Source organism: Poecilia latipinna, unplaced genomic scaffold (genome assembly GCF_001443285.1).
Source record: "Poecilia latipinna isolate Pla-1442-1.1 unplaced genomic scaffold, P_latipinna-1.0 Scaffold4, whole genome shotgun sequence".
NCBI classification, from domain to species: Eukaryota; Metazoa; Chordata; class Actinopteri; order Cyprinodontiformes; family Poeciliidae; genus Poecilia; species Poecilia latipinna.
In genome coordinates, this window is record NW_015112620.1 from 443,905 (window position 1) to 461,222 (window position 17,318).

General features: G+C 39.9%; 1 protein-coding gene across 10 annotated transcripts in view; it reads right to left on the minus strand.

The window, feature by feature from the left end:
• The window catches only part of LOC106960729 (nuclear factor 1 X-type-like), a 131,557-nt gene extending 115,123 nt beyond the window's left edge, over positions 1-16,434 (minus strand). For 2 of the 10 annotated variants that reach the window (XM_015054817.1, XM_015054736.1), the window contains exons 1-2: positions 15,807-16,420; positions 3,969-4,052 (exon numbers count right to left, since the gene is read on the minus strand). In XM_015054817.1, the coding sequence (XP_014910303.1) occupies positions 3,969-4,052; positions 15,807-15,809 (87 nt within the window). In that variant the 5' untranslated portion in view covers positions 15,810-16,420. Of the gene's footprint in view, positions 1-3,968; positions 4,053-15,806 lie in introns of all 10 variants that reach the window. The other 8 variants (XM_015054901.1, XM_015054581.1, XM_015054656.1 and 5 more) reach the window with 7 other exon arrangements.
• Positions 16,435-17,318: the final 884 nt, after the last annotated feature.

The window sequence follows — 17,318 nt, forward strand, 5'->3', positions numbered from 1 at the left end:
TTTTTTTGGTTTTCCTCTTTATCCATATATTGTTAATCTGAATATCCCCTTGAAGGGTTTTTAGTTCTGTTTACCAAAGGCACCAACTCAGCTCTTGTTTCTGTGGGGACGTCTATGACCCGAACACACACAAAACACAACAAGCAGTTTCTGACTGAATTGCTCTGCATAAAAACTTTGTTGTTTTTCTTTTTAATTTATTTGTGAAGGGATATTTTTTGTATTATAGTATATACTAATGCCTGCTGATTCACTTAATTCTTGCACCTCTTATGATGTCACTGACCCAAATTATGCACACAGTGCACACAGTGCAGCCAGTGCACTTTTAAAAACGTTGTTTCTATGTAAAGCCGGCTGGTGAAATCCATACTTCATTACCTAGCTGTTTTGTAGGCATAGGCTTGCTAGTGAATGAATACAGAATTAAATTTTTTTTTTTTTGAATGAGTTACTGACTCTCTGTCCATCTATCTATCAGCTGGACTATGACTAAGTTAATAGCTCTTACTTTTTACGCTGTTTAGCACTTTTTGCCGACTTTCAATCTTTAAAGTTGAGCATTATTTCTTTTCTTTCATCTTAAAATTGTCTTTAAAAGTTCTTTGACTTTATAGTGGCAGATTTGACTTATGGTGATTTTTTTTTTTTTTTTCTGCTTTCATATCCTTTGCCGTTACAAAGAATGCAGAAGCAAACCCAGCAGTGACCAAAATAGGCACCAGAAAAATGTTTTAAATTTACAGCTCAGATTCTGTGGTCTTTTGTCAGCCCATAATCTACTCCAAGAGGCCCCTGTGTTCTGCGTCCAGAATGTGAAGGTTTGCTATATGCTGAATTCAACGTGTGCAGTGCAGAGTGGTTCTGTATGATGCATCGTCTTAAATGAGGAGGTTCTACTTTTCAGTTTACGAGGTGTTGCAGTGTGAAGTTCTGTTCTGCAAGAGGATTCTCTTTTGCCTATCATTTTCAAGGTGAGGAGCTCTTCCTTTGAAGACCATAAAATAGTTTATACGAGATGAGGTATTTACAGAAACACTAACATCACTGGGAACCACCATGAGAAGAAACAAGCAACTTTCGCTTTTGTGTAAAGCTCACTTTCAAATCTCTTGGTTTCCCTTTGTTGGATTTTAAAGCTTTTTCTGCAAAGTTTGTGTAAAACTCATAGTTTTATGGTTGACCACAGAGAACAACATGTTATGGTCAGTTTTTATATTTGTTGTAAACTGTTATTTATTCAAGTTAAACCTCCTGTTGTCCCAAAAAAGCAGACATGCCTCTAGTGACATCACATAAGGCACAAGACAACGTACCAGGCATTTTGACTACCTTGACTTGTACTTTTCCTATTTTTCTTTCCCATTCACAATATAATAATTAAATGTCTTCAAAAGTGCATATAGCAATAACATGTTTAAGACATATTTATATAAACATGGCATATTTTGCCTCTTGTGATGTCACAAGCAAACACAGATGACCTCCAGCAGCTTTTTTCTTCGGTGAGCTTTTTTTTTTTTTTTTTTTTTTTAATTGTTGTATTTTGCAAATCCCCTAGCGAGAATCAAGACCTCGTTACTTAGTGACTTTATCATTAATGGGCATTTCATAATAAAAACATCTATTATGGATGGTGTCTTTAACTAACTCTATATTATATTCAAGCATTCGATATACAAATAAAGAGACATAATAACCTGAACTCAGGGAACTTAACCGTTCAAATTGTGAGTCCTATTGTATGGAAGCAAATACACTCTGTTTCTAATCAGGCTTGGCTTTATCCTCGCCCGCTCCCTGCTACTCAGTCTAATCAAACTCATATATGCAGGCAGAGTGCCTGCAATTATACATAAGCCCCTGCTCCATGTGTGTGTGCGTGTGACTGTGAGTGTGTGTATGCCTAAGTTGGAATACGTTTTCTGCATGTGCATACGTCTGCGAGTGTGTTTAAGTTGTGTAAAAGGGTGCGGTTTCAGGGGCTGAAGTCACCCTACTGCTCTAATGCCAAGATTTTTCGGGGGGATACGAAGCTGTGCAGCTTTACGAGACCTCAGCCTATGTACGATACTTAAGAGACACCACAAAGAAAAGAAAAGAAAAAAAAAGAACGTGTATCAAGTACAGAACACAAGGTACGTGTACACAAGTGCGCAGAGTTCTTACACGGGCACAAATGTCTGTTGGTCAAAGACGTGTTGGCACGAAACGACAGAAAAAGGGGAAGATTGAGAAGGGGAAAAAAAAGAGTAAAATGCAAAATAAATGTGAAAGAAAGTAAAGCATTTGTAGGTGCAGTGTTCCCTTGCCAGAGTCTCTCCTCTTTCCAAACCACACCCCGCCACGGCACAGGCCCAAACCAAAAGCCTTTGTGTGCGCTCCCTCATTTTCCCTCTTTTCTCTCTCCGTCTTCCCCTTTCTGCCTTTTCTCTGTGGTTCTTTTTAGTGAGGTTTTTCTCCCTTTTCTGTTTTCTAATCTTTTGCGTCTTTCTCTAGTTGCCTTATTCCATCGAACAAACCGCCCCTTTCAGCTGTCCAACTTTGCCGGCTGTTTGTGTTGTCATCTTGAGTCTGCCATTAAAGTGTCCGTCCCAGTAACAAATATACTATTGCAACCAATGGCGCTGCAGAACCTCGGTACTCGTGTCTTGGTTTCCAAGACCCTCTCCGGCCTGCGATCAAGCAAGGAGACCTGTCTGTGCATCACCTGGAAAAGCCTCTCTTTGAGCGCGGATCTGGTGTTTTCTGAGCCGTTAAAGAGCACATGAGAAAACCATATGGTCCTGTCTAAAGTTAGCATGTTGTGGTCTGCCGTTGACACGCGGCGCTGCCCATATACTTGATATTTCCCATCGCCTGTGGCTAGGCCATTAAATATTGAAAGTGATGTAGCATACTGATGCAGCCATTAGCATGCTAAATGTGCGAGACAGGTGGTTGAGGTCGCCTTTTCTCAAAAGGCAGGAAATATGTGAGTGGAAAATGTGCGTAACTGTGCCCATTTACTTTGCCGTACAGTGTAAATATTGTTTGAGTAAGCTGTTTATATATGTGTTCTGGGAAGGGGGGTCAGTCCAAGTCAAATTTATACAGACATACGTGTGCAGCCAGAGAGAAATGGCTCATGGGCCGCGGTGGCTTATAGGAGCGTATGATATCCAGTGTACATCCCAGAGACTGCACGGATCTGTTTCCAATCTGAGCGTGTGCGTGGAGCAATGTGTCACGCCTGCTGCTTTTCATGTGTTTACTGTGTTTAATAGCCGCTCGAACGTTATACTCGGACTGGTTTGGATTACTGTGTTTGCATTCAGCGTGGAGAGAGAGCGAGAGAAAAAACTGTTCAGATTTATTTTGCTAGTCTGATGTCATCACGTCTTAATTTTGGCATTAAGAAAAAAAAAAAAAAGAAAAAAACCCCGGCACATGTCAGATTAGAGGACACAGGCCAAGTGAGCGGGTTTCCAGCTGTCACATGTTAACGTGAAAAGCAGTTTTTTTTTTTTTTTACACACGTGTAAAAAAAAAATGGGGGGCTACATGCAGCGCTTGTTGCACAGAGCGTATCCTGCAAAAATAAAAAAGTGATGTTTGAACTAGCTTCAAATGTTGCTTTTCTCTTTATGCTAAAGATTTGCAGTTTGCCTGTCTTTGAGAATTTGAAGTATAAAAGCTTAAATGTAAGTGTGGAGATGAAATTGTTATGGTTCAGTGGAATGTGTGCGGATTTTACAGTAAAACGAAAAGGGGAGGAACCTTGAATTTAGTTCCTGAACACATTAGGAGTTTGCCTCCAAAGTCAGAAAAAAAAAAGATCTTTCTGCTCCTGTCTAAAACATGTGGTGTAAAAAGCACAGACGAGGTACAAATTACACATGATTGCTTTGTTTTGAACTGAATTGCTCAAAATTAAACGACTAGAGTATAAAGTGTGTGTGTGTGTGTGTGCTTGGTGGAGTGTATACCCTGTATGTGTCCGACACGAGGAAACATTCGGGCATCCCGGGGCCTCTAGTAGGATCGTCGTTCACCAGGTAAGTGTCAGTAGCCTGAAAAACAAACACAGTGAAAACAAAAGTGAGGGAGTTGAAGCATTTCGCGTTCATTGTTCCACCTTTACTTGTTGTTCTTTTCAGGTACAGCAATCATTGTTTAACAGCAGTGCATGTAACGGTATTTATTTGTTTTGGACTTTTCTATATCAGCTCGCAATGCCTTTTTTTTTTTTTTACTGTGTGAAAAGTACTTGTTATAATCTTTTAAGACTTGCAGTGCTTTCTACTTTTATGGGCACTGCTTGTAAATATTTGTATAAAGCCTTAAAATAATGTCACCCTGGGAAAAAAAAACAGGCACCAGGCAAATATTTATTACTTAATTTAGTTAATTATTTGTTTGTTTTACCCTTAACAATTCAATTAAAGCTTTTCTTTTTCTTTTTTAGCATTATTATTAATTCCTGTGAGTTCAGGAACTTTTAATTACTAATCCACAATGTTTTAATTGCCTGCAATATAAACATGACTGACCCCAGAGGACCATTTCTAACAGCCACTATTCGAAATAGGAAACACAACAGAACATCCCATTTAAGTCAGGCAGACATTTGAATGTCAGAAAAATATCAGCTGAACCGATCCGTATCTACAGTCAGAGTAGTGGCTCCATAATTCCTAACAGTTCCAATAAAATTAATTTCAACTGAAGAATTTATTCATTTATATCTTAAAGCTTTAGCTGAGTGTTGACGGAACCTTAATAAGTAAACTGTGACCAAATGTGCGGCAGAATTGCACAGAGACTAATTAGTCCTCAAAATGGGAAAGACAAGAAAATCCAAATAGATCTATATCTACATAGATACATATCTATATATAGATATAGATCTATACCCAATGATACAGATCTATATAAATATATGTAATGCTTTGCAATCAGTGTGGTCAAATCTTTAACGTTCATGTTTTTTTTTTTCTGAAAAAGAAATTCCCTAAAATATGCTTGCCTCATTATAATAATAATGAAGATATAATAGTTATCCTTTCTCCAGAGGCTCTACAGCCCCATAAATCCACAGTCCAAATATCAATGCGTATGCATGCATATGTGTGTAGGTGTGCATTCAGGGAGCTTCATTTGTATTCTAAGACAAGCAGGCAGGCGGAGAGGCAGGGTTCTGGCAGGGTCCGGAGCTGTGAAATAGGCTCTCCTTGCAGTTCTGCTGTTGATTGGATCAACCTATCCCCACTCAACTTCGCCAAAGGGAGCCCAAATCCCACAGCCGCTGCGGCGTTCAATGAAATCCTATTTCATTTCACAACTTTAACGGATAAAAAAGCGTGCACACCCGCTTGTGCCAGCCCAAGACCCCATGCACCATTCATTTACCGAAGGAGAGCAGGGAAGAAACAGTGTATGTGCCTGTATTGAGATACACACAAATATATACTCTTCTGTCCCCCAGACTCCCCCCGCCCCCGCCCACCCAAAATATAATCTCCCAAATATTTTTTTTTTTTTTTTTTTTTTTTCACAAACATGTGCTACTTGCTTTGCACACAAACACACAGCAACACTCGCAAGCTCCCACCAGTGCACACGTGCATGCCACTTACGCAGACACACAGACACAAACCCCATAATAAGAGCCAGACGTTGGCAGACCACACAGCCCTGAGTTGTGGTGAAAACAAAGGCTATTCATATCCTTCGCAATGAGAGGTCTGTACAGCTCACTCTCCATCTCCCCCTCTACCCCGTCTTTTTATTACAGATAATCTGCACTCGCAAACCTCCCATTTTTCTGCAATTGTGCGATTTCTAATCATCTTTATTAGTCCATAAACATGTTTCTTTTCTTTTTTTTTTTGTTTTTTTTGTTTTTGGCCTGCTTTTATTGCGGAGGCCCTCGGCTCCTTGAGGGGGCAACACAGCGCCTATTGTTGAGTCTCACGATGCTGATGGAGCCAGGAACAGCGTGAGAGAGAGAGGCCTGCTGATAAGGCAGCAAAGCATTATGGGAGCAGGCTAGTGGAGTTCTTGAGATGCACGTTTACATGCTAATATACAACAGCGTACTCAAGGACAAAAAGCAAACACCCCAAAGTCTGCCAGGATACACGTGTGTTAATGAAACAATGTATCTGATTGGCTGGTGGTCCCAATAATGGCCTGGTTCCACGGCACCTGTGCAGGGGTCCACACCAGCCTGAGCCTTCTGATAACCAGCAATGCATCAGGTGTGCTGGAGCTTCAGTGATTGGCTGGGAGCAGCCAGAAACAGGGTCAGGTGCACCAGCAGGCCTCCCCTCATTGGTTTGGCTATGCCCAAATAAGCTGCGAGTGGGCAAGAGCTGTTTTCATTGGCCTACCACTGCCTCATTCTGCTGGTGAATGGGAGTCTGGCCTGATGGCATCAGGACAACTGCGAGTGTGCAAGGAAATCTAATGAAATCTGAGAAATTCTTTGCACTGAAGCCCTTCATATATGCAAGTTTTAAAAGAACGGTTCAGCGGTTTAAAGAATAGTTGTTTAAAAAAGGTTATTAATAGCTAATATCTTACTTGCAGTGCTGTATGTAAAGTTGATGTTTTTGTTTAGAACAATTTCCAAATTAGTGATCCTGGAAGCTGGAGCTGACGAACAGAGAGGTCAAGACCAAAGTGGACTTCCACGTCTTAAGACAACAATCTCAACAGAATAATATTTTTATTTAGCACAAATCAAACATGGTAGTTTATCTGAATGCTATTATATCCATTGTTATGTTTTGACTGAATCGCCTTATAGCCACAGAAGCCAATGATTGTCAGCACAAGAAATGGAGATAGATGAAATATTAACACTAATGATCTTCAAGTATGAAAATGATTGCAAACAGTGGAACATGTAAAGTGGAACATAGTGGTAAAAAGTGCAAAAATTGAAAAAATAAACAAAAAAAATGTCTTTTTTTTCAATTAGTTTTATTTCCTTTGGCTGAAAATATTTTACATGTTCCTTTCACACAGGAAGGTCGGTGGTGCGCCAACTCCAACCTCCAAATAAAATGTGCATAAATTAGTTTTTGTATGATCTGCTGTGAGATTTTTTTTGAGGCTCATGTTTTTTTTTTAGGATGGTTTTGGTTCTTCTCTGATAAGCTGCTAGAGCCAGCATCTTCCACCAAAAAGTCTATTTTTGATTTATTCTAAATGAAGAAGTCAAGAAAGTTATCTGCTACAGACGGTGGCTCACCTTGTATCACCATTTCTGTGTAAATCAATCATTGACTTTGGTGTAACTAATAGACCTGAACAATTTAAAGGTTTCTCGAGCATCTTTTGCATAAACAGCTATGAAATATTTAAGGTACGACTGTATTAGGAGGATAGATGTTTGTTTTAGTCTTCTTAGCCTCTCTCAGACAAAGCTTTTAGCTAAATAATCATTACTTACAAGATAAACTCTCAGTAGTGTTTCACTCAGGAAGATGTTTGGTGCTACAATGCCTCCAATCTTCGTTTCACAGTTAAATAAACAATGGCTTGTCTGTAAATCTCTATGATGTTCACATGTTTCTCGGCAGAAAACACAGTGTACATCAATGGGACGTGTCAGGTTAAATCAAATAAATAAAACCAAGTGCAACTGTGACTACAGTTTAAAGGTTATCAAAAGAACATTTGAACAAACTATTGTGAGGTTTTGAGCAAGAGGAGTTTTAAAATGGTAGAAATCTATTTTTAGTCAATGCTCGGAGTTGTCAACTGCAATAAGATAATAAGATATCATGAGCTATCCATTTAACCAGAGTTCACAAGCATCAAGACAAAAGAGTCAAAAAGAAAGAAAGAAAAAAAAAACAGGTCAATCTGACTTGCAGATCATTTGCTCTCATTTTATATTAACCAACTGACAAAGAGCAGTTTACATGCCCTCTTTATGTCATCAGCCAAAGAAACAGGTGCTGATGAACCTCAATCCCATTGTGCAAGAGCGAATAACACGGAGCTAATGAATAGACTAAGCTCTGTACCTGCCACTGGGGAGGCCAGAACATACTGCCGCCCCTTTGTAGTAAACCCCTCAAAAAAAAAAAACAACAACAACAAAAAAAAACTCCAGGGCCCCAAACATTCATTCTCTCTCTCTCCTGCAGCAGTGTATGAATTATATATTGTACTGTATATATAGAGCATATGCCCAGCCCATATGGCCAGCCCAGAGCGAAAAAATCTCAAAGCCCTCCTTAATTAACATTTTAGAGGGAAGATTCGGAGGCGGGAGATTGAGTCAGTGACCTATTTGGAGTCCATCATCGCCCAATGCAAATGTGCTAATTGAGACAGATTTTCCTACTTCGCAAATATGTGGCGTAGAGAGGATGCTTTGGAGGATTTCATTTTTTTTTTTTTTTTTTTTTTGTAGTTGTTTTATTCCTGTGAACCATCTGATCTAAGGTAGGGGTATAAGATGTGTTTCTAGCTGTATTTTCTCCTGACAAAAGAAGACACTTCTCTTTCACTTTCTCCCCCTCCATCTCACTAAGTCCTTCTTGGCCCGCTCTCTCTCTCTCTCTCTCTCTCTCTCTCTCTCTCTCTGTCTTGGTGGATGTGTTGACGACCATATGGCCAAATTCTTTGGAGGTGAGATCTCCGAAACCTGCTCAGACTCTCGCATCTATGTACACGCACACATACACTCCCACACACACACACACACACACACACACACACACACACACACACACACACACACACACACACACACACACACACACATGCATGCACACACACCTCCACAGAGCTTTGTGTAGGGAAACCTCTCATGGTGAATTTTGTTCTCAGATGGCTCCATTTTAAAGAACATGAATGGCAACATATCAATGATCCTGTGTTTGCACCTCAGAAACTTGCAGTACTCCTACACCTCGTCCCAGACTGTACCTCTGCTATCATCATCTGCAGCTTCTGTCAGCACATCTTTTTAAAATCCAAAATTATTACCATCCCTTTTTACCTCAGTAAACGTTTTCACTGTCAAGATGTGGTCGCTGACGTTACCACTGCCAAATTGAGGACGCAAGATGAAAATTGGGGGTGATGAGGGGGGAGAAAAAGAGCGAGAGAGAGCGAACGCACGCGCGAGAGAGAGAGAGATGGTCCAGCCAACCTGTGTGAGATGGCAGCCACTTCAAAGACTCCAGGCCGCACCGGCGATCTGTTCCACAGTGTCTGAGCACTGTATGAAAGGCAGAAATGGCCGCCGTGTGAGTCCTTGCCAAAGCTACCTCAGGGAGAAATGTTGGAAAAATAAAATTTTTCACACAACTATCCTCTGGGAATGGAGAGACTTGATGAAATGGGAAAACAATAGCAGACATAACATACAAAAAAAAAAAGAAGTAAGAATAGAAAGATGGCTGAGCAGAGTGGTGGCTAATTATTTCACTCTTCTTTTCAGTCCTGATAATTTAGCTCGACCAAATGTAGCGCCAAGATGAAGAGTTTAAGATTGCATGAGGCTAAACTCTTGCGTTGTGCTCAATGTGCTTGTGGAAAAAAAATAGTAGCAGGCTGTTAGGGTTCTTTCATGAACGCCACCCTAAACTGCCTTCTCCTCCTGAGCTTATACTTACGTACATACAATAATAGAACAAACTTGATTTCCCCAATAGTGGACCAGTTTGCATAAATTATATTTTGGAAGATCTTAGCAATTCTGAGTTCAAGTCGGGTTATTAGTGCCAGTTTATAAAAAAAAAAAAATGTCATCTTAGGTCACTTTGTATAACAGGTTCAATTCATACAAATACGTATATTCAGATCAGCTTAATTATATAAATTGATTGAAATTTAATTACATCCTGAGCAAGTAGAATGGAGAGGACTGACTCGTGTTTGCAGCTTAAGATGCTCAACTATCTGCTGCAGGTTTTCTTAAATAAATGTAATCAAATCGGTAACTTTTGAACTAATTACAGTTATTAATTACATTAATTGTAATTAGTTATAATGACAATTTTAGGGTTCAATAGTTCAGCTTGCTAACAAGTTTGACTTCAGCGTCAGAGCTGCTGCTAGATCATATTCAAAGCCGGATACAAATGTTGTCTGATGCTTTTCTCCAGAGGATCTGGACTCTCAACTATTGAGAAGGATAACTTACTTACTGTTGAAGTTGTCAGTTTTACCCATTCACTAATATTTGGCTGTGACATATGTAATGCGCCAGTTTGATGCTATGAAGCTTACCAAAAATTACGCTGTAAACAACCAACCCCCCCATTATGAAGAGAGAAGTGATGAGCTGAACAAGATGGCTGTTAATGCTATTTTTTGGGGGGGGCAGGGGGAGGCAACACTGACTGAACGGCTTTGTTCACTTCCTCGGTTGCCAATGCTAAAACTACAGGCAGGCTACAATTCTAAAACAGTGCAGAAAATCAACATCGTTGTTCACAACCCCTCCTTCTGTTTGCCAATTGGCCTGGTTGAAATTCTACTGGAGAAATCTAGCTTAATGGCAGAAATCCCATGCGGAGCATTGAAGAGAGATGAGCATCAAGCAGAATTGTGTAGAAAAGCGATGACAAGGCTAGTTAAATAATCCAATATGCCAAAAAAAAAAAAACTGGAAAAAGAGATGGATGGAGCTGAAAAACTACTTAAGGAAAAAAAAAAGTTAGTGCATGGTGCAGACAAATGCACCAAATTAACAACTACTTTGGATGCTGGCGGTCAGTGATGTCACAGGATCAAGCAGGCTGACTACAGCAGGGTAGTCGTGCAAGCTGGGACTTTTTTGTCCCATCCCAGACTTAGCATGTTTTCGTTTTTGGATGTGTTCAGGGCACACGTTAAAGGTGGCCAACCAGCACTGTTACACCATATGTGCATAAATAATTAATCTGCTTGATCAATTACAAACATTCCATACTGGTTTGATTGCAAAAGAAAACACACCGAGTCTGTGTCCAAAATTAAAAAAAAAGTAGTATCTCAATATGCAGACTATTCATCCAGCTGTCCTGTACTGTTTCTATTTTTTACCACCTAAAAAAAATACAAATAAAGTAAATAATTCACTTCCTGTGTGGTTAGCATTTTGCTTCAGTTTATTTTGTATATGTGTTCTAAAACTATGAATTCTTTGCAAAAGTGCTACAGTTAATCATTGTTGCTGTTAAGTAGCAGACACTGACAGCATCAGCTTTGTTTGTGGAGTTGTTAAAGAGGGACAGGATGATGTCAGTCGGAATAGAAGTGAGGAAGAGATGGATGCAGAGGGACAGGAGAAGGATAGTAAAATAGGATCCAGATGAGAGTGGAATAGGAACCACTAAAAAATGTCCCAGGTTCAGGTGCATTGTGCCGGATTGGGCCGGCATTAAAGCTTTCTTTAAAATTATATTAATCTCTTAAGATTAAAGCATTGTGGTCCAAACTCTGGCATATAGTGTTGCAGCTAAACTAGCTAAGGCTTGAATTCTTGCTTCAACACACAAATTGTCTCAACCACAAGTCTCATGGCAGTTGTTATTTTTTACAGCATCTAACTGCCAGAGATAGAAAAATACAATAAGTAAGGAGCAGTATCTCCACAATCTATTTCGCAACAATATCTTATTATATGGAGAAACGAGATGCAAAACTCAATCCTCAGACTCTATATACAAAGTCAAAATATTTATTCATTTAAACGAGGAAGGTCTTAACAGTGAAGCGGAAACACCTTAAGGGATTTTTGAACATCACCTAGAAGAAACAAAATGAGAAGATGAGAAGTCAGGGGGAGCTTTATGCTTTACTAAGAAATTGTAATCTCTCAGAAGAATGTGTTTATATATCTTGCTATACTAAGAAAGTTTTGTGTTTTAACAGCGCTGCTCCTGAATTTATTCCTGGCTTTGGCAGCTAAATGCTTCTGTAATTTTACAATACATAGTCACTTTCTGACTGAACCAACTTTGGTTAAGTTATAGTCAAAAGGTTTAAGTTTCTAACTAAAAGGAAAGTAGTTAATTTAATTGGAATTAAACCATTTTTAAACATTGCATTGAAAACTAACGCAGTTAATTGAAATGTAAAAATGTTCAGTATCTAAAACTCTCCAAAATTGCTTTGTGTAATATGTACTTATCTTTATCTAAGATTGTCCTGATGAACAAAACGCATTAAGAGTGCTCTGTTTGTGACTTCACAAAGAGCTTAAAGAGAATTTTAAACTGGGTCTTAAACAATCTTTGTTCATGTTAAATAATCATGTTCAAGTTTGATCAGTTAAGATCAAATGCAGCCTGTGAAATATCCCATTACTTTGGGGACGACAGGAAGTCACAAATCAGATGCAAAAATCAGCTGCAGCTGTTGTATCCCAGCTGTAAAATATGACCACATTTTCTTACTCATTCACTGCTTTGACTGACTGATACCTTTTATGAGGAGGACACATCACATACTGCCCCAGTTAGATTGGCACCCTGGGTGATGAGCCACATAACCCATTTCAAAAAAACACAACTGGAAAGAGGTGCAAAGTGTATTTTGGGAAGCGTACATGTGGGACACCGGCATATAAAAAAACCACACAAAGCACGAGGTACAGTGAAGCTGTTTATGTGACAACACTAACATTAGCCGTCCCAACCTCATTGAAAAAAGCCACTCACCCAAACGGCTCCAGAGAAACAAGAGGAGATACTCACACTGTGACACACTCCAATACTCACTTGTCCTGGCAGCTTGCCTGCCAACTACTGATCTCACCAGACAGGATAGGCTCTGAACTGTGGCTTGTTGATAATACAGCACCAATTGTAACTCTGATCTACCAGGGCAGCGACGTTCCTCTGCTGTACTGTTTGCACCATGCACCTTCTCCGTGGATTATGTTACCAGATGCCATGGACACCGCTTTTCCTGCATGGATCCTAATCCAATCTTTTTTTTTTTTTTTTTTTTCCCCCTCTCTCTTAATAGCCAAACCACACTCAGTAAAGAGCTGCACTGCCTTAGTGCATTTAACAATGAGGTTTTGGTTGGTACAATCATCCTTTTGTTTCCCCACAAGGAGTGATCCGTGGAGGGATTTTCTTGTGGTTATGGTTTTAATGCAGCAGAGTTTACCACAACCATCAGGCCGTGTAGATTTGTGTTACATCATGATGCAAACACACTGAATTTAGCAGCGGGTTGAGGTGACTTCAAAAGTTTCACTCTTCACCACCTCAACTCGATTAATGCTCTGAAGATCTTTGTAATAACACAAGAAGATTCACACCCGTCTCCCTGCTTGGCACCATTTACTTTCTTTGGTTTTCTCCTTGACTGACAGGTTGAGCCGTTGGCAGGTTCTCTCTACAACAACCGCAACGTAACCAACTGTGAAATTATAGGCCAACAATCAAAACAGAACCAGGCTTATCATATCAGTGCCAGTTATCAACCATTGTCTACCAGGTCACTTGCGTTGGAGAAATGGCTGGACAGCTGACGTTAAAACGACGCATACCATTTGATATTTGGAGGCCGTGTCTGTGTTGATGTGCTGCTGTGATTAGGGGCTCCTATTGGTGCTAATACACTTTTATTTTTTTTATTTTTTTTTACTGTTTTTTTGCATGTGATGTCATAAAGTTGTTAATAAACACTGACTCGCACAAATAAGCATAGATATAAAGAGCTGAGAGAGACTCAAATTGCTGTATTATGCCAATGACCATTGTAAAGCTATGCAAATATTGAAAAGATTGAATGTAATTTAAGGCATGAATTGGGCATACACTTTAACATTATGATTTTGAAAATTATGATTATGACTGTTATTATTATTATGTTGTATAGCTTTCTTTTTGGATATTTAATGTAATGCTGACCATTTATTTATTTATTTATTTATTTATTTATTTATTTATTTATTTATTTATTTACCTAATATGAAAAAGAGATAGCATAATATTTGCACTTTTTGTAGAAAATGTAAATAGCTACATTCTAACTTTTTCAAATATTACCTCAGTCTTCCTGACAAAAACCTGGACAGGCCACTTTAGGAATACATCTATAAAGTATTGAGTAATGTCTTTGTTTTAACCAGTATTTATCCCAGTAATGCTGTGCATTTTTTTTTGCACAAAATAATAATAATTAAAAAAAAAACTAACTTTGCCAAATCCATGTTGTAATATTTAATATTTCAAATAGGATGGAAGCTCCAATAAATAAAGAAGTGTGAAGTACATTTCCCTGATGGAATCTCTTGAGCTGTTCTTAATGCAAAAGCTTGATTCGGCTTGGATGGTGAAGGAAAAAAAAAAAACAAAACATGGGCAATAAAAGCAATCTGGTATTTTGCAGCTTCTAGTACAGCCATTTTATAAGACGATTTTTATTATTACTAGTATGGGATTTATCCGTTTAAATGCTGCAGGATTTAGGGAGATAATTCTCTTTTTCAAATCATCCGATTTTCAGATCAATGTTAAAGACTTGGGAATTGCCGCGAATCATATTCTCTTTGTGCGACCCTCACTTGACGGTCCTTCAGCGGCATCTCACCTCCACACACCCCCTTCGGTCAACTCGATGAAGTGTGATCAGGAACGGAGTTAAAGCGGCGCACGAATGAAAGCAGGGAAGAGGCGCAGTGTAAAGGCGCTAATGGAGAAGACTGCGGAAATAGGGCATGCTAATTATAATATTAAATGAGATTTTGTGTCAAGTGTTGTACGTGGTGGTCAGCTCTGCTTATTCTTTAATTTCTGTTTCATTCTGTCTGATAGGAGGAGAGCAAGAAAGGGCAGCTTCGGTGCATTAAAGCAACGGAATTTACATTTTAAAGCTCCCTGGTAGACTCTTCTGAAACGCCAAACTTAATTTATATATTAAAGCTCACTCGTAGTGTGTTTTTTTTTTCTATTTGTTTTGTTACTTTATTGAGATTTCATCAAGACAAAAAAAATAAATAAATAAAAAAATCTACTTTCCACAAACCAAGCTCAGACATGCTTATGCCTCTGGTGACATCACAAATAGCATAAAGCAACTGATGATATTTATTTTAAGAACACCTATCGCTGTTTTTGTCCTCCTTTGAACTAAATTTTTAATCAAGATCATTGCTGAAAGGTGTTCAATCTACTGATGGCACTCGTTTGTCTTGATTCTTGTGCCTCTTGTGATGTCATCAATATAAACACACGCAAAGCAGAAATATACTTTTTAGCACGCCTTTTAAAAACATATCCAGAGGAAAGCCGTACTTTATTACCATACTGTGTTTTTATTTTTAGAGGAAATTTGCAAGTAAACAAAAAAAGAAAAAAAAAGAAAGAAAGAAAACATAGCCAAAGCAAAGCTTTAAAACATTGAATATGTTATAGACACTATTAGTTGAAATTGAAATGTAAGCTAAATTAGGACACTAAAGTGAGTTTTATTTTTGTAAATTTAAAAGGCACGGTCGTATTTTTGTAAGGACGCAAACTGCAGGTGACAGTTAGCATTAATGTTAAAAATCGATAAGAAATTTGTTAAATAAACGTGAACTCCGCTGATTTGTATTCACTAACACACACTCAAAAACACAAACCACACACACTCTCTCACACACACACACACACACACACACGCACACACACACACAGGTGCGCCGCAGCTACAGTCATAATAACACACTGAGGAAAGTTCTGATCTTTCACCATAATGAAATTCAGCTCTGCTCAATCAAACAGAATCCCTGTTTTGTTTACATCCAGCCTTCCATACTTCACCCTATAGAGCCAAACAGAAAGGAACTATTGAGTTTCCACAGCACGTACCATTATAGCGCGGGGAGTTCTGCCAACCCTCTCAATGCCCCATTTTCCTTTAAAATTTCACGGCCAAAAAAAAAAAAAAAAAAAAAGTGAGGGAGAGAGAGCTGAGGGACGACGACTTCTTCTCTCTTCACTGTTGCCGGAAGCAAAACAAAAAACGGACCTTTAAACAAGGCCGCTCCAGGCCCAAAAAAAAAAAAAAAAAAAGTGGGTCCACTCTGCAGAAGACTGGTTGAAGAGAGGACAGCAGCAGCTCCGGACCTCCCTCCGTCCTATCGCTGTTTGGTGTCAGATGCACCCATGTCCTGCATGAGGAAGTCGGGGAGACGTGCGCGTCAAAGTCCCGATGAACTTGTCCAGATTGGAAGACGCTTAGACAAAAAACATATCCCGAAATGATCTTAATATTACGATCAATTTACTGGACAGGAGGGGTGACACAAAGTAAGTTTCTCTTCTCTTATGCTTTCATTAAAGAGTCTTTGCAGTCGAGCAGCTTCTGCGTCCAAAACTCGTCCAAAAAGCAGCGCGCCCGATCGCTTTTACCGTCGTATATCTCTCTCTTTCGCTCGCTCTCTCTCTCTCTCTCTCTCTCTCTCTCTCTCTCTCTCTTGATCCACACTCACTCACACACATACACACACACCCGCACACGCGAGAATATAGATACACACAAACTGAGGAGGGTGGTTGGGGGGGGGGGGACACCCTCACCGCCTCCTCCTTCTTGAAGCTGACGAGATGAAAGCGCGTGCAGCGTCGCGTTGCGCCGGTAGCGGAACGCTGGCAGAGCAGCGACACGTCGGTCGGTCGGTCGGGTCCCGGACTGCGGCGGAGATAACGTGCGGGGAAAGGGAAGCGCTCCGACCGAACGGCTCACCTCACCGGCGTGCACAATCAGAATCCCACACGGTGGTTGTGTGGATGAGTTGGTTCACAGTGAGCCACCTCGAACCGGGGAATTATTGGGTGAATTATTAATAAAGCGAGCGGTGCGCAGGCTGTCGCGGTGAGAGCGCAGCGACCACGGGGGAGCAGCTGGGGCTTTAGGGGAATTAGGGACCCCCGGGGGAAAAAACCCGGGCGGGGGGGGGGGAAAGGGGGGGGGGGGGGATTATTACAGGCTGCACTGGCTCCGGCACATTCCGTCAACACACTTTACTTATCCTGGTCCAACTTAGAGCTGAGCTCAAGCAAAAAGAGGGAAAATATGATCAGAACAAGAAGACTCCTCTAATACGCATTTTTTATTTATTTATTTTTTTTTATCGCGGTGTTGGGGGAGCAAAGGGGAGGAGGATCCGCGCAGCTCATCAGGTCAAAGACATTCTGATGGGTTGTTAATCAGACTTCTGATTGGGTAATGCTAAGCTGGGGTTTAAGAAGTTTTAGCTCCCTGACACAGATCTGTGCAAGGGACGTCACCAAGAGATTACACGAGTGCAGAGATCAGCTTGGAAGATTTGATTTTTTTGGGGAAATAAGTTCACAGAAACTTAAACACACGAGCAAGCC